This window comes from Rhinopithecus bieti, unplaced genomic scaffold (assembly GCF_001698545.2).
Source record: "Rhinopithecus bieti isolate Rb0 unplaced genomic scaffold, ASM169854v2 scaffold_5476, whole genome shotgun sequence".
NCBI classification, from domain to species: domain Eukaryota; kingdom Metazoa; phylum Chordata; class Mammalia; order Primates; family Cercopithecidae; genus Rhinopithecus; species Rhinopithecus bieti.
In genome coordinates, this window is record NW_016805433.1 from 1,236,566 (window position 1) to 1,255,632 (window position 19,067).

Sequence of the window (19,067 nt, forward strand, 5' to 3'; positions counted from 1 at the left end):
AGGAAGGGAAGGAAGGAAGGAAAGTGTATGTCTCAAAAGGAGTTTGTTAGCTCTGCTAGAACAGGGTTTCCAGGAATGGATAATATTCTCTCTCACGGGCAGGGTATATGGAGAATATGAGAGAGAATACAATGTGCTAGTCACACCAGGCAATTATAAGAATATTCGATTTTCTCCTTTGATTTCATTGAACTGTTCATTCTGTGTTTAAAAAAATAAACTTCTGTAAACTGACAAAATTTGATAATATATACTAGTTTTATAAAGCTAATTACATACCTTACAGAATCTAAAGACAAAACTGAAGCCATTCCTATGGATAAACACATTCCTGAAAATACCCAAAGCTTTTTATATAATGGGTCTCTTTGAGAATTAGATGAAAGCTCTGGACACCTGATCATTTATGCACATGTACAGTTTTTATACACACACACACACACTCCATACAATTCCAGAGGCTTCACCTATCTCTGATACCCATCCAAGGAAGTTAAGGCCACTGAACTAACAGCAGAGAAGTAAGTTAACTGGTCATCACAGCAAAGGTAACCAGGCTTTCTACGCAGTATGGACCTTTTTAGTACATTTGTCTTTTGAACTAAATCCTCCATTCCTTTCTTTTTGGTATTCCTTCTTTCATACCATAAAATCCTTTAGGTTCATTTTAAACATTTTGATATAACAAATGACTTTTCTTCACAGGCAACATCCCTAGATGGCAACTAGTTCTTGTTATTTCAAAATTACACAGGATTGGCCTTTGTTTCACAGCTGCTGTAACCTGAAGTCCCTTACTTGGCAGAGTCCTAACATCTGTCCCAGGTATCCTTCCTGTGTGTCTTAGCCTACAGCTGTGCCCTATAGCTGGATTTAGTGACCAGTACTTGTGAAAGTTCTTATCAATTTGCTCCCAGAATATTCTCTTATGTGACTGTTTCTCTTAACACTCAGTATTCTTTACTAGTTCCATCCAGAAGACTGCCTAGAAAGAATTTTGTGTGCCTTTGTGTGTTTCAATGTGGAATAAACTGATGAAATCTTTAAATTAAAATCTGAAAAGAAAGGTATTATCATTGTTGTAATGTAGTATAGAATTGAATATCATTTTATTATTCTTTTTTTGTTTTTTTGTTTTTGTCTCCCAGGCTGGAGTGCAGTGGTATGATCTTGGCTCACTGCAACCTCCGCCTCCTGGGTTCAAGGGATTCTCCTGCCTCAGCCCCCTAAGTAGCTGGGATTACAGGCAACTGCCACCATGTCCAGCTAATTTTTTTATATATATATATATTTTTAGTAGAGATGGGATTTTGCCATATTGGCCAGGCTGGTCTTGAACTCCTGACCTTAAGTGATCCACCTACCTTGGTCTCCCAAAGTGCTGGGATTACAGGCATGAGCCTCTGCACCCAGCCTGGAGTATTATTTTTAAGGAGCTTCAGGTATTATTTAAGAATCCTATGCAATTTGCTGTCTTCTTTCAATCTCCAGTGGCAATTTCTGAACATACCTTTTGTTCCGCTGTCATGGTTAGACTTTGCAATCGGCCAGTCATATTCCCTAAGCTCTTTTCAAAAGCTGCTACAAGGTGTGCCTGTGAACAGAATGGAAGAAACATAGTTTAAATGCCAGAATCTTTGTGGATTGAAGAAAAGCTTTCATTTTACAAAATGCTTAATTTCATGTGTTCCAACTCTTTAAATACTATGACTATCATAGTTAGCTCTGACTGGTGACTCTTCTTTAACACACATTTTCATTCATCTTTTCTAAACTTTGTCTTCCTAAAATCAGTGTTTCAGTCTTCTGACATTTAATGTGAGTTTAACTTCTGAAAGAAGATAGTATTTTGCAAGTAATAACTCCTTCTGACTTGCACATCATGTAGAGATTTGACACTCAAAATGCCAAATATAAAGTTCTGATCTGCCAAGTTTTTTAGACTTAAAGCCCAAAAAGAGGTCACTGAAATGGTCAATGGACAAATGTTCCTTATTTTTATACTTTCATGATGACCTTTGCAGATAACGTTAGCTGCTCTATTGTAATGATATGCTCCTTCAAGTGTCAGACATCTACTGACAGCTAGAACCTTATCTTTACTCTTTTCCACTTACAAAGAATTGAATCAAAAAGAGTTGTCTTTACTTTCCAAACTCTTTTCAATAAAAGGGCTTTTCTACTTCATATTCCCTTCAATGAACGAAATATAGATAAGCCAGTTAGAAATAATATTCCATCATATTTTATTTCACAGTAAGCTTTTGTGGCCTTTGGGTTTTATTTTAAATTTCAGAGAATTATACATATTGTAGTACATAACTATAACTCTTATGATTAAGAAGTATTTGACAATCTTATTAAAGCTCAAAAATAGGCCAGCTTCCATTTGCATGCCCTTATGTAACAACTTGAACCCAAAATATTAAAATGAAGGGGCACTTCAATCTCTCACCATGGCTTGAGGTAGAACTACAGGTACATTATCTCAAACTGATAAAATCGTATTGTGTCCCTAAAGGATATAAGGATTTAATATTTTGCAACCTAAGTCTATAATAAACTATACCTATATATGGGGCAAAGTTTGGAAATCCTTGGCCAAAAATTAATTTCTTTTTGAAAGACATGAATAAGATGACTTAAATAAAATATATCTCCATGTCCTTATAGCAGAGTTGAAATGCTGAGGCTCCTACTATCAAATGGATCACAAAAATCCAAAGAATTAAGGCTCAGGCTCATTACTTAACAATGGAAATATATTCCATTATTGATAACAGTTAGAATGTACATGTTCCTTCCATCAGCATTATGATACAAAGGTGCATGTTCCCAGCTCTGAATTCATCCTGGGATGCCTTTCTTTACCTGACACTGCAATATGGAGAAAAACAATTAGTAGGGAACACATCTACTAAAGTTTAATCTATCGGAACAACTCTTTATTATCTTTTTCCACTCATTCCCCTTCCCTTCTTTTCTCCTCCCCAGCTTCTCTCTCTCTCTCTCTCACACACATGCGCACACACACTCTCTCTCTCCACACACCCTTACCCTTGAGAATTATACACCAAAGTTTGTTAGCAGATTTAATTGGAAAAATGCCACTAAAAAAACAGTATCTTATAGTTTTAAAAATTTTCAATGACAAAAAAGGAATATGATGATATCGGACCTAGTAACTGAAAAATTAGCATACGGCTATGCTCATTTTTTCCTATATTTTAACTTTTAATTATTTATTTTATTCTTTTACTCAGTGTCTTGCTGCCACCCAGGCTGAAGCGCAGTGCCACAACCCTAGCTCACTGCGGGCTTAAACTCCTGGGCTAAAGTGATCCTCTTGCCTCAGCCTCCCAAGTAACAAGAATTATAGGCATGTACTAACATGCCCAGTTACTTTTTTCTTTTTTCATTTTCTGTAGAGATAGTGCCTCACTCTGTTGCCTGGGCTACTCTCCAACTCCTCTCCTCAAGTGATTCTTCCCACTTTGGCTCTGCAAAGTGCTGGCTGGGGTTACAGGTGTGAGCCACCACACCTGAACTTTACCTTTTCAACTGTGGAAAAATCCACACATATATAAAAGTGAACAAAATGAAAACAGCCACTGACTCATCACATAGTGAACATTCATGCATTCACCAGCCAAGTCAAGAAATAGGACATTTCAAGAACCAAAAAGCCCTTCTCTGCCCCTGTCTTATCATTATTCCATCTTCCTTCCCCAAAGATAACCTCTACATAAGTTCGGTGGTAATTATTTTCTTGCTTTTCTTTATAGTTTTTACTACCCAAGCTTGCATTTTTAAACACTATGATATGCCTATTTTAAAAACTACCCAAGTGTAATCAAATGGCAAGATTCTTTTGTGGTTTTCTTTTGCTTTACATGGGTTTTGAGATTCATCCATGTGGTACTTAGCATAAGTTAGTTTTTATCATATAGCATTAATATGTGAATTTATAATATATATGCCCATGATGGTCATTTCAGTTTAACCTGTTAGAAATAATCCCACTATGTCCATAAAATTGTTTACTAAAACCTAAAACTAAAATTGTGTCTTTTCTTTTAAAATAAGGAAAATTATGACAGAAACACTTTATTAGCACTTACTAAATGAAATGTAAGATTTTACTCAATATTTCAGTTTTAATTCTCCTATAGTAGAGAAACTTAATGTTTAATCATTGTACTATGAGTCCTTAAATGTGTAAACTTGAAGAAAATTACTCTCTTTTACCCTTTGTGCATACTTTATCAGTTTCATATTAATTAAAATATGACAAAGAAATCGGGATTATAAAGAATATGCTGTATAAACTATATTACTTACATTTTGTAGCTATAAGCAACCACAAAATATTTATGATTAGAACGACAGTTTGTAAGTATGCACAAAACACTTATAACTAGTTACTAAGAACATTTTGAGTCGTGTTGTTTTCAATGAAAAGTATGTTATGATTATATTAGTGAAAAACACCTACAACCATCTGATCGTGACAAATCTGACAAAAACAAGCAATGCGGGAACCTGAAAAAACAATTAACAAATGGTGCTGGTACAACTGACTAGCCATATACAGAAAATTGAAACTGGACCACTTCCTTATACCTTATACAAAAATGAACTCAAGATGGATTAAAGACTTACATGTAAAATCCAAAACTATAAAACCCTAGAACAAAATCTAGGCAATATTATTCAAGATATAGGTAAGGGCAAAGATTTTATGATAAAAACTCCAAAAGCAATTGTGACAACAGCAAAAATTGACAAATAGGATCTAATTAAACTAAAGACATTTTGCACAGCAAAAGAAACTATCATCAGAGAGAACAGACAATCTGCAGAATGGGAGAACATTTGTGGAATCTACCCATTTAACAAAGGCATAATATCCAGAGTCTACAAGGAACTTAAACAAATTCACAAGTAAAAAACAAACTACCCCGTGAAAAAGTGGGCAAAGACATGAATAGACACTTAAAAAAAGACAGTCATGCAGCCAACAAACATACAAAAAAAGCGTAACATCAAAACTACAATGAGATACCATCTCACAGCAGTCAGAATGGTGATTATTAAAGTCAAGAAATAACAGGTGCTGCGGAGGTTTCAGAGAAAAAGGAACGCTTTTACACTGTTGGTGGGAGTGTAAATTAGTTCAACCAATGTGGAAGACAGTGTGGTGATTCCTCAAAGCTCTGGAGGCAGAAATGGACCCAGCAATCCCATTACTGGGTATATACCCAAAGGAATATAAATAATTCTATTATAAAGATACCTGCATGTATTATGTTCACTGCAGCACTATTCACAATAGCAAAGGCATGAAATCAACCCAAATGCCCATCAACGATAAACTGGGTAAAGAAAATGTGGTACATATACACCATGGAATACTATGCAGCCTTAAAAAGGAATGAGGTCATGTCCTTTGGAGGGACATGGATGGACCTGGAAGCCATTATCCTCAGCAAACTAACACAGGAAGAGAAAACCAAACACCACTTGTTCTCACTTATAAGTGAGAGTCAAACAATGAGAACACATGGGCACATGGTGGGGAATAACACACACTAAGGCCTGTCAGTGGGAGTTAGGGGAGGGAGAGCATCAGGAAGAACAGCTAATGGATGGTGGGCTTAATATCTAGGTGATGAGTTGATCTGTGCAGCAAACCACTATAGCATATATTGACCCATGTAACAAACCTGCACATCCTGCCCATGTACGCCAGAACTTAAAAGTTGAAGAAAAAAAATATTGTCTTAAACTTATGTCACCATGGTTTAGTTTATCAGATTAACATTGTTACTTTAGAAGTTATGAGAGGCTAAATTTCTCACTAAATAGGGTAAATGGAAAAGGAGGCAAATAAGGGAAAATTGTTCTACTAATGATGATCTTTATCACCTTAATGAAGAGAAAATGGAAAGTAAGCCGGGCGCGGTGGCTCAAGCCTGTAATCCCAGCACTTTGGGAGGCCGAGATGGGTGGATCACGAGGTCAGGAGATCGAGACCATCCTGGCTAACATGGTGAAACCCTGTCTCTACTAAAAAATACAAAAAACTAGCCGGGCGAGGTGGCGGGCGCCTGTAGTCCCAGCTACTCCGGAGGCTGAGGCAGGAGAATGGCGTAAACCCGGGAGGCGGAGCTTGCAGTGAGCTGAGATCCAAAACTGATTAAACTTATAGGGTAACACATCTTGTCTGAGAGACTTCATAAAATGACTTTTAAAAAATATGGATTTTCAGGGGGGTTGTTAATGACAGTTTTACTTGGTTCTGATTTTTCCTGTAGCAGTTGCATAATTTTTAGGTCAGAGTAAAATTGTATTAATATGATGATCAATCTCCCCTGACTTGTGTTAGGTGAAGTCTATAAAGGTAGACAAGATGGAATATCATTTCAATCTATATTGTCTTTGGTTTTGGAATCATACAATGTATTAGGTTGGTGCAAAAATAATCTGAATAGATATGTAAAGATAATTACTATGATGCTAAACAATAAGATGAAATATCATTATACATAATGTCTACATTTTATTTCTTCATATAGAATTCAGAGACAGCCCACTGACAAACTAAAAACACTCTAGGCATATATTTACATATATTATATAGTAATATATATGCTATAGATTATATAGTAATACATAAATATATAGGTACATATATAGGCATATATGTATTCCTAGCGTATATATATTATATAGTATTTTATATATGTATATTATGAAGGGACATATATATGTACACACATATATATGCCTAGAGCATTTTATTTATATGGGAAAATATATAGTATATTATGTATACATATAAAACATATATGTAATATATATTTACCCATAATAAACTTGATATATATATGAGACTTCATATTTTAAAATTAGTAGTTAATTGAGCCAAGAATGATTCTGCAACATAAAGTTTCACATTTCTTTTACACTATAAAAAATTGTCCAAAGGCTGAAATGTTTGTCATTAATAATATGTAAAAAATAGTTTTCTCTTAGAAGAGATGCAAAAAAGCAAGAGTAACTAGCAAACTATATGAAAATATTAAATAAGCAAAGAAGTAGAACACAATCTCAAAATACCCAAGAGATTTTTGGTTGAAAGACTTATCTGCTGAAAGGCAAAAAAGTACCTTTTGTTTTCTTACACATTCATTCCGTAACGTCTTTAAAAATGTTAGCAATAACTAGCCTTGGTGTCCATTTCCAAATTATGTAATGGCTGAGATTTGTAAAGAAAATACATTAAAAGACAAACAAAAGCATCCCGCCTGACCCAGCTGCCTGAAGGTGTGGGCAAGAGGCCAGAGGGTACCTGGTTTATTGTATGCTATGACCAAGCATCTTTAGTTGCCTTTCCTTGTATGGCTCCTGTTTTCTTTTTGTTTGTTGGTGAGTTATTGATCAGAAAGACCAGACAATAGCACCTGCCAATATACCCGCTCTCCTTTCTAAGGACATGCTAGTAGAATCAGCTTAACACTTTACCTGTGGTTTTACGAAGCTCTGTTCAGGACAACTTTACAAAAGGGAAGGAAGGCTTAATATATATTCTACTGAACAGGGGCTTTACTCTGCCAGTCAAATGAGAGATAAGCTAACTAGATACTCTTTTGACTTACCACACCCCTTTTGGACAAAGGGAAAGAAATGCATTTTAACAGAGACACGGATGCATTTCAAATTTAAAAATTAAAATACAGATTATTGTTTGGAGTCCATATAAATGTAATTATGCCAAGTTCAAATATGTGATATACTAATTAATATATATAAAAAAACAAAATAAAGGAAAAGCACGTAAGCTATGATAGAACATTTTTTATACTGAGTAAAGATGAATATCTGATACTTAAAATTGTTGTTAAAAACAACTCATTATTTCTTAGAACCAAACTCATTGAAATTCATCCCTATAAATTATAGCTATTAGATTTCTAATATAACAATTTCTCATCATGGAGGCTGCACTCACATTTAACCAAAAGGTAGAAAGTTTACTTGTACTGTGAACAAACTGGTAAACAAAGACTTACATTTACTTTCAAATAGGAAATGTACATTTAAAAAATCCTTGATTATATTTAAAATATTCTATAAATAAGTAATTTTATCAAGTCCCTATAACCAATTTAAGTACATGCATGTTAAAAATATATGTGTATATTACATACATTAACAGACATTAACTCAGATGAAATGAAACACTCAATGAAATTTAAACACAGCACTTCTTACAACGGAGGAAAAATCAAGTATTAACTAAATTATTTGATGGCTCATTATGATGTATGAAATCTAAAATGACATTATAAACCAAACATAAAGAAAATGAATGAGTTCAAAATGACTTGTAGTTAATAGGTGACTTGTGAGTAATTCAAATTTCTGAACGTGTAAAAAATATTATTTCCTTAAGAATACAAATGGCCAGATATATACAAAATTTTACCCCTTATAGTTCTAACAATATTAAAATGTTTAAAATATAACTTACACTAAAATTGTTTAATAATCATTTATATACATATCCATTTATGTAAATTCCTAGATACTGCATTATTTAGTCTAAAGAGAATTTTAATAAACTTTTTTTAAAAGTAGATGATAATGCATATCTTCATTACCTGTACCTTTTGACTCTCATTCAATTTGTACATTTTACAATGTAAAACATTTTCCTATTTTAGTCAGCAAATGTATTTGATGGTAAGAAGCTTTGACAGTCCCTATCACTACCAAATAAAGAAACACTAAAGAGTGGATTAAGGTTGAAACTCCTGGGAAATTAAAAACAAGATATATTTTCAAAAGAACTGTGGTAGATCTTTAGGTGATTTATATTTTAGTTTGAAACTAAAATACCCCAAATAAAGGAAAAGCATGTTACGTTATGATAGAACACTTCATATACTGAGTAAAGATCAATATCTGATATTTAAAAATATTATTTTGTACATTTTAATACATTATATATTTTATAATTATACACACAAGAAGTTGCAAAGACAGTACAGAGAAGTCCCTTGTATCCTTCATCCAGTCTCTCCCAATGATTATATATCTTATAAAATTATATTATATATCAAAGCCAGGAATTAAATATTGATTTACATTAATAGATTCACATACATTGATTCATGTAATGGCCATCTCATTCAAAATACAAAACTAAAGATCTCCCCCTTACTAAAGTCACACTACCTCTCTTTCTCCTCCATCCTTAACCCTTAGCAATCACTAATCTGTTCTTTGTTTCTTTAATTTTGCCATTTCTGGAATGTTATATAAATGGAATTATACAAAATTTGACCTTCTATAACTGTCTTTTTTCAATCCTCATAATGCCCTTGGGATCCATCCAAGTCGATGCATGTATCAGTAGTCTTCTTTGTATTGCTGAGTAGTAGTCCATGATATAGATGTAACAGAAATTATTTATTAACTGGCCTATTAAGGGATATTTTTTATTGTTTCCTTTTTTGGCTATTAAAAAACAAAGCTGCTATGTACAGGTTTTTGTGTGGATCTGATGTGATTTGAGAAGTTTTCCAAATTAAATTATAAATTGTTTAAAAGAACATAAAATAGGATATATACCAGTCTCCCATCAGTGTGCAAAAACTAATACTAATGATAATACATGCAGCTGAGTGGAACCTAGAGCAATTTGGGCATTTGTCTCCAAGACTAACACTTTTTAAATTAACACAAAGACTACCATGAATTATCTATTTGGCACTGCTGCTTCTAAGTCTGTGTTCCTTAATTTTTTTTTTTTTAATTATTGTTCCCCTAGGGAAAATTATAGATTTCTTTTTTTCCTAATTGTACTCTTTCCTCATGATATTTTAAAGCCACAGACATTGTGGATGTTCAGTTATGTATTATCTGTATATCTGTGCTTTTCACATAAAAAGAGTACTTAAAACACACACACACACACACACACACACACACACACACACACAAGAACCAGTTTTCGCCCTTTGTTGGTCATATTAACACCCAGCTGAGAATTCATGTCCTAAAGTCATGAAAACACATCAGTGAAAATAGTGTGACACGCATAATTAGAGCAAGTGGGTAGCCAACTGCTGGAACCTTTCTCAAATTATTGCTCCATTTTCAAACAGCAGCACAGAGTTGACCCCCAAGATTATTCCCCTATGTTAGAATTTGGTTCCCCTGTGTGTGTGTGTGTGTGTGTGTGTGTGTGTAAGGAAGCTTTTGCACTTGTGTATTAACTATACATACACATGAGCATGTAATAGGAAAATGTTGAAATGATACACAAGAAACCAATAATGAGTAAGAATGAGATTCTCAGAGCAAAACAAAAACACAAAAAAATGTGAAACACCATTTTAGTTTTTTCTTTTGAATACAATAAGCATCATTACATTTTAAATGGAAAGTATCAGCCCATCTTCCATTATGTCTGACAGCCATTTATTATTCCAATATCTGAATTATATGATGAGATCAACCAAGAAACATTAAAAGTAAAATGAAACCCTGAGTAATCATTCAAGGCATCTGCAAGTATCTTGACAATCTAATAAATAAGGTCTGCCATTGAGCCTTCCTCACTGCAGATAAACACAACCCAGGAGGTTCTGACATTCACATTGTTCTACTTCCTCTAGGTACAAACTCAGGAACCTAGACAACAATATTTCATACTTCTATACATTTTATATTACAAAATTTACAGTTGCCTCTGGACTATCTATTTAAAAAACACAATAAGGTTAAATTATTATTTAATTTTTGAGAAATTATGCAAGTTTTAGATAATTGTTTAAGCAATATGAGAAAATAACAATTTTCTAAAACTTGCTATTATTTTCAGGAATCTCCTAACAACATCTATAAAAAATAAATAGAATAAATCCAAAATTAATTTAATTCTCCCAAATTTCGAAACATAAAATCAATTCAAATACAGTGCTAAAATGAATACATTGTGAATGAAATGATACATATACTTAGAATTTATATTGCACAATGATAACTTCAAAAAAAATTAAAATGCCTCTTATTCAAGTCTTATACTGTGGGTCTGTACCTGCTCACTTTTGACATATCACGCTTTGTCTAGGAGACAGAAAAACTCAGTAGAGGAGCAGAGGGAGGGGAGGGGAGGCACAGAGCAGGCCCAAAGCTATGCAGCAGAACTAAGCAAAGGACTGTTGAGTGAGAGAGGCAAGACATATGGCAAAATAGCAGGTGTTTCCTTACCCCTCACTGCTGTTCCTAACACCATTGCTCCTCAGGACTCGGAACAGTGCCACATTTCTCCTTTATCATTCTGCATCTACTCTGAGTGCTCCCTGACACAGCGGAAGATATTCAGTAAATGTTAATTTAATTGGCGGTCTTCATTGTCATCATGTCTGCCATCCTGTGCTGCTTTAGTGCCAGTACAAGTGTACCTTTTCAAACTGCTATGAGAAGGCTGCCAAGGTTCTTTGAGCAAACCATATCTCATCCACAGTGTAGTTAAGCTATCCCTATTTCGACCTAAGTTCATCTTTTAGAATTGACTGGATGCTTAAGTAATTGTTCAATACATTGAGAAGAAGGAGGCTGGGCATGTGAATATTTTATCTTCCAAAGTCAAACACTAACAACCCCTCTTACATTGTCAGATAATTTTATGCATGAGGAGTAATAAAAATAGCAAACAAGAAAAGAAGCAACCCATATGGCTGTTACTATTGCTTCCAATCTTATTAGAAACAACAAGCCATTTTAACCACATTGCTGCCCCTCATCAGTTCAGATTGACATTTTATTACGGAGTAGGCAGAAAATGTTAACTTTTTATGAGTCCTGCTAGTTGGTAATTTAAGTCTGTATCAGGCACTGAAAGTTTGTAAGTTTGTTACTAAAATGATTCCGTTCTACTATACAAAATTTTGTAATACATTTTAAAATTAAATGACTTACATTTGCTGAAAGCTGAGATGTGAGGGTAGCAACTTTTTCTTGTGATGCAACCAGCTCTCTCCGCAGTTTATGGATTTGCTGAATGCAATTAAAAAAAAATCAATGGAATATGCAAGTAGATTTTTACTTAAAACTAATAATTCAAAACAAGAAAGCAAATAACTATATGTAGCTCATTCTAACCCCACTATATCAGCACCAACTCCTGAAAAGAAAGGATATGAACACTGACTCCACAGTAACAAGCAAATGTTATTCAAAAGGAAAGGGTTATGTGTCAAACTCAAATCTACAAATCAAAGTACGTTTACTTGCTCATTTGACATCCCTCAAATGGCAAATGACTCAAGAGCAGTTTATCCTCTGTATTGATTCTTCTCCTTCTAGAAAACTGTGGTAATAAAACTGTAGAAAATATTTTCTTTGTAAAACTGTACACACACATACACACACACATTTTTTTAAAAAATTTTTTAGTAAAAGATACTCCATGTTCTTTTCAGAAAATCTTAGTTTCTTTTTTCCTCTGTACATTTTAATTTCTCATAGTTTGAAAACTTCTCAAAAAGTATGGGATATCCTGCAGTCACTAAAACTTGGGCTTAATTCAACATTTAATCAGTTCACATTTGAAATGTTATTGGCTGGAGATTTAATGACTACAGAAAAGGCTTCCTAAATCTGTATTATCATAACCTTTATTTAGTGAGTTATTATTAGCTCAGAGATGCTTTATAGCTTATCCACATCTTAAAAATCAGGGGAAAAAAGCAATGATAGGTGCAACTAATTAGATAAACCCATATAATGAAAATTCTAAAGTGTCTTTCTTTTTAATTAAGTTCACACTCCAATAAAACTGAAACAGAAAAGGGTAAGGATATATTATATCATGTTTAAAGTTTTAATTCAAGCAGTTTCTGCAGTTTAATCTGCATGTCTCATGCTGTGACTAATAGGATAGAACATTTATAACAATCTGACACTTGGTTCTATAAGTATATATCTAGTCTCAAGGGATTTAAGTTACTTGGATGTTAAACATTCTACTTTTGATGCTTCTCATTTCTTCAAAAACAAGTTTTCCATAGTTGTAGTTGAACTTTTGGAATGCTGTCTCAGTTTGAAAGAGCATTCTTGACATAGTTTATTAATTGTATAGTTTTTGCCCCGGGCATTAGATTTTGTTGAAAACAAATGGTGGTCAAATGAAACACTTTAACAAAGTAGAGAACTCTAAGCTGGAAACAGAGATAGTAGACAGTTATATAATTTCACCAAATGTGATTCTATTTCATTCCTTTTTTTTTTTTTCCAAAACAGAACACCCCAGTCTAAAATAACATTTGCTTTACATTTATAAGGTAATGACTATGAATGATTTCAGAAAATGTAGCATGTATTTTATTCATAAATGAATCCAAACTCAAAAACATTTCTCAAATTTAATAGTCTATATTACATGATTCCAGTATCTTTAAAATATAATCCAGGAAACTGTAAAGTGATTGAAATTTTTTTTTTAAACCATAATCCATGATAGAGCATCAACGATAAAAGGGGAGTTGAATAACTACTACTAAGGCAAATAGATGGAGCATTTCCATGCTTCAGTAGCTATACTGTGATCAATGTTAGAAGCTTTGTCATATCCATGTGATGTAAATAAACCACTTTGATTTTTTAAAATCATATCCACTCTTTAGTTCAGAGATTATAAAGATAAATTGGTTTAATCAATACTTTTCAAATATTTTTAAACATAGCACAAATTTTACTTTTAAAGATTAATAAAATAAGACTTTAAAGGAAAGGAATACTTTTGCAAAAGCTGTTGCTAAGGCATTTTTTTCCCTCTGTTGTCTGCTCGCCTCAGTGTAAACCAATCACACAGTCATTATCTCACCTTGAATAAAGTCATAATTAAAGTCCTCCTGCTCTCTTTGGCCAGGACAAATGTTTTGCCAAGGGAAATTAAAATAGTATTCTCTCCTGAATGCAGTTTGATTTGCTCATAAGTGCAACCAAATATGTATTTGTGAAATATGTGATTAGAACAATAGCTGCCACAGCAGACATAAAATAGCAATTAGAGGCAACAAGATAATGACACAAAACAGATAGTCTGAGACGCTGGTATCCTGTGTTGTGGAGGCTTGGTGCCCAAGATGGTCTCACAGGGAGTGGGGAAAAGACTGTAATAAAATAGGAAGACCACAGGCCTTCATTTATCAATGATTTAATGAGTGCTTACTATTATAGACAACTTATTAGGTGTTGAGCTAAGACTCAATCTTGAATGTGAGAGGAGAGCTTGCTATACAAATTTCCTTTCATTTTATTTTTAAGAGGCAATATCAAAGACCATTTATCAACTAGCGGCCTTACTTCAGCAGTCCTGTGGAGTTCTGCTATTGTATCACAGAGCCCTCTAGTGGTCACAACACTAATTTCATCATGAATGCAAACTAAAATAGTAAATACTGAAATTTTGAAAGTTTTTTTTACCTCTGAATGAGCCTTTTCTTCAGCCTGTAAAACAATAAAAGAAAGACTTTAACTACAAAAACTATTTTCCATTAATTCCACAAGTGTAAATGAATAAAATAATCATGACTTTTTTTTTATTATCTACTATGAGAAGAATGGAATGAAGTACATAAAGTTATTCAATTGAAATAGTACAAACAAGTTACTTTAGAATTTAATATAAATGTTTCTTAATATATAAACCATAAGGTATTTTTAAAATATAGGTCATTTGATCCATAGATATATAATATTCCTTTAAGCAAAAGATAGAATTGAAAGACTCTAAGATGTAAATCATAAGCAACATAAACAAAATAATTACAAAATTATACTCTAAAAAATATGGGTGCATGGAAACTTAAAATATTGATGTATCTTTCATACAGATTGTAGTAAACAGACTTCATAAAATTATAGAGCTCTCCAGCCAAGGTTTAGATGTCAGAATTCTATTCTGTGATTTACTGATCACAAACAATGTTAAATAAAGCTGGGGTAACATACAAGCCTCTACTGATAACCACAGATAATTAACATTATTTACTTCTATTTTTTCTTTCTTTAGTGATTATTAATAATTTTAATTATCAGAAGTCAGCAAAATGCTTAAACACTGAAAACACTGAAACATCCAGTGATAAAAGTGTCTGGCAAACATTTTTGGCTATGTAGCTTATAGAAAGGAGGACTGCCATAGGAATTTGCAGGGTGTTTTTGACTTGACTTCCAGAAAACTCCTAGCTCTGTTTTTCTTCTTCATGCCTGGCTGCAAAGTGCCAGAAAACGAGTTACGTGCACCATTACATTTGGGAAGCTCCCTTATTCTGGGAAAAGCTGAAAAATGCATAATCTTGTTGAATAGTACAAGTCTGCTTATTGCCATAAGCAGATCCAAAGCTGAAAAACAATCTCTTATCTTCTATGTCTACTTTTGGGATAGTTCTAGATTAATTGATACAAAACTACTTGAACTATTTTTTATTGCTTTTCTTTCAGAAAACATAAAGCAAAGTAGTGTAACCACCAGGATATATTTTATTTGCCAGCAACTCTTTTAACCTGAGCTTTGTCTTCCCTATATTTTCTCTACCTTTAATAATATGTAAACTTAGTAATATAGTGGCTAAATAATGAAGTGGCTAAGTGATAGAATCCTAATAACTTTTATAAGAAAACTGTTTTAAAAGCAATCTTGAATAATTTACATTTCAATTTTAGATTTTAAGGAAATATTTTATTTTTTAGATCCTAATAATTTTAAGGTTTCACACACGGTTTGGTTTTTGAATAAAAAGTAAGCAAGGAATATTAAAAGTTTCATTGCCTTAAAACATATGGCACAATTAACTATGTAACTATGTCTATTAGTTTTTCCTAGTACTTTGTTTTGGTTGTTGTTGTTTCTTTTTCTTTTCTTTTTGAGACAGGATCTTGATCTATCACTCAGGGGCACTGGCACATTCACGACTCACTGCAGCCCACTATGCCAGGCCTACTTTTTATGTTTTTTGCCAGTTTATTCTGCCCAATCCTGCTTCTAGGCCTCCTAGAATTACAGAAAGCTTGTAAAGATTCAAGAATAAATAAATCATTCCTGTATTTTTTAATAATAATTTATTACTTTAAAAAATAATCAAGAAATATATGCATTACATTTTAAAAATCTGTAATAGTTCTGTTACATATACTAGTAGCAAGCATAATCATTAAATATAAATTCTATACACACCGTATAGCATGACTTTTCTCACTACCAATTTTTCAAAACTATTATTTACTTTAACCTTTGCCTTCTTTCATACTCTGTGGTTATTAATACCAGGTAGGTGTTACCATAAAAATAAAGCAATGAGTCAGAATATTAGTATTATATTTTTTTCAGTAGCTTAGGTGTGGGATTAATGATGTCATAATGGAATTGGATTATTTGCCAGTTTTTTTTTTTACAATGGTTTTGAGCAAGCCCAGTGTCCTGGAGATGACACAAAATATGAAACACTTGACTGAATAAAAGCATATCCATGAATTCTTTATTCTGTAAGCCAATAAGTGACCATTTATCCATTCAAATTTATTAATTAAAAAGTTATGACTTTAGTACTAGCTATTTGTTAGGCAACATGTTAAAGAATCCACAATGAATCAAAAATGGCATTTGCTCTCATGAAAAAATACAAATCAGAATTCAAATTCAAAACAGGTTAAACAAAGTTTTTAATATACAGTTAATCAAAAAAACATCTATTGCAGGGATCAAAACTTTAAATGCCTAACAGGACAAGGCTTATAAAGAATAAATGGACTTGAAGTTTTTAAAAAGTCACATGACCTTTCCTTGGCTGTCTTTCATTTCCCATTTGACAACGATATAGATAGCAAGGGGTATTTCTTTCTCACGAGGAAAGCAACAGCACAGTGAAAACTAGCCACCCATATTTAGCTTCAGTGTCAGGAAGAAAAGCACTGGTGGAGGCTGTGGCTTCCTGGGAGCCCACACCAACATCTAAAGGGGTCAATTACAGGTGATTGAAAACCCAGAGGAATTTCATCTTAGTATTGCTAAATATTCCATAGATATTCCAATTATTTTAAAAAGGAATTTAAAATTTTGAATTTTTAGGTAAAAGCTCCATATTTCACAATACTTCACAGTGTTGGCTTTGATTCCCTCTCCCTGCTCCGCTCCTTTCCCCGTCCCCTTTTTTTCCTCCCCGAGATGGTGTTTGGCTCTGTAGCCCAGGCTAGAGTGCAGTGGCCCTCACTGCAGCAGCCTTAGTCTCCCAGGTTCAGGCAATTCTCCTGCCTCAGCCTCCCAAGCAGATGGGATTACAGACGTATGCCACCATGCCAGGCTAATTTCTATATTTTTAGTAGAGATGGGGTTTTGCCATGTTGGCCAGGCTGGTCTCAAACTCCTGACCTAAAGTGATTCACCCGCCTCAGCCTCCCAAAGTGTTGAGATTACAGGCATGAGCCACCGCACCTGGTCTTAGATTTCAAAACAAAGACACAAACCATAAGTTTGCCAAAGGTAACACCTCTGCAGATCAGGTTAGGCTTGTGATTTCCAACCAGTTTGCAGACATCCTGAGACAAATGGGACAGATCTAGCTAATATTTTCAAATTTTATTTTATAGGTATAGTCCAAAGAAATTTGGCAACTTGCCTGATGTCATCCAATAATTACCTGATTGAACCAGGCAAGAATGCAAAGCAACTAAATCTCTATCCAGAGTTACTAAGAAGGCATAAAAAATAATAATAAGTTGCTTTTTCATTTGATAGTTTAAAAGCATTTTCATAGCTATTTTCTCATTGCCAATTAAATCCTAGTTCCTGATCACAGAAGACCGGGGAAAGAATGACTCCTCATCTTTTATGATGTTTCTCTTTAGAAGTTCCCCAAATATGAACTTATTTGAATTATTTTACTACAGTTTACTTGTCAATTCAAATATATCATTTTCATCATCTCAAATACAACTCTTTTAATTTTCTAATAATATTACCTTCTCATGTGGCTCGATCACCTAATCCATTCTTTACTCACTTAACACTATCTGTCTTATCTCCATATATTGGCCAATAAACATACATATATATATTTATATATATAGATATACCTATAAATATGTGTGTGTGTATATATACACATATATACATATTCTATTTTAATCTCTGTTCCCATTTCATATTCCACTCTTAATACAGTATTTCTCATGTATGCTTTCTAATTATCCTCATTATTTTGACATCCCACTCCTATCTACAAATGTACCCCTTGGGTTCTGTATAAACTTGCACTATCCAATCTAGTAGCTGTTAGGCACATGTGGCTATTTAAACTTAAATTAATTAAAATAAGAAAGTCAGTTCATCTGTATGCCAGATACACTTCAAATAATCAATAGCAACATATGGCTAATAGTTACTATATTAGATAGTGTAGATATAGAACACTTTTATGAACACAGAAAGGTCTACTGGACACTGGTAGACTAGTAATCTGTTTTTCCTTAAACTTATGAACCTTTTCTTGAAGAATACATTTTTCATAAAACAACTTCAATATTGGGATACACGATACTTGTATATATTTATGGGGTGCATGTGGTATTACACAAACATACGGCGTATAATGATCAAATCCGGGTAAGTGGAATATCCCATACTTCATTTAAAAAGAATATCATTTCTTCCTGTTAGGAACATTCCAAATCTTCTTTTCTGGCTATTTTGAAATATACAATAAATTATTTTTAACTATAGTCACTCTATTGTGCTACCAATCACTAGACCTTATTTCTTCTAACGGTATTTTCTTTCTTTCTTTCTTTTTTTTAGTTTTCTTAGGTTTCATAAAGGTAGTTTTATCGAAATATTAATTATTGTACATATTTAGAATAAAATGATAATGATGCTATATCTTTTGATGTAACACACGGATTTAAAGGGCAATGGTTTAAATCAGAATACAATTCCCCAACAAACGGCAGTGCTGGCCCAACAGGAGGAACACTAAGTCTTTTTTTTTTTTTTT

General features: G+C 33.3%; 1 protein-coding gene across 1 annotated transcript in view; it reads right to left on the bottom strand.

Annotated features, from left to right (window-relative positions):
- NAV3 (neuron navigator 3) overlaps positions 1-19,067 on the bottom strand; it is a 383,881-nt gene that overhangs the window by 56,042 nt on the left and 308,772 nt on the right. The window contains 3 exon segments of the mRNA XM_017872509.1: positions 1,511-1,594; positions 11,995-12,072; positions 14,503-14,526. Coding sequence (XP_017727998.1) covers positions 1,511-1,594; positions 11,995-12,072; positions 14,503-14,526 — 186 coding nt within the window.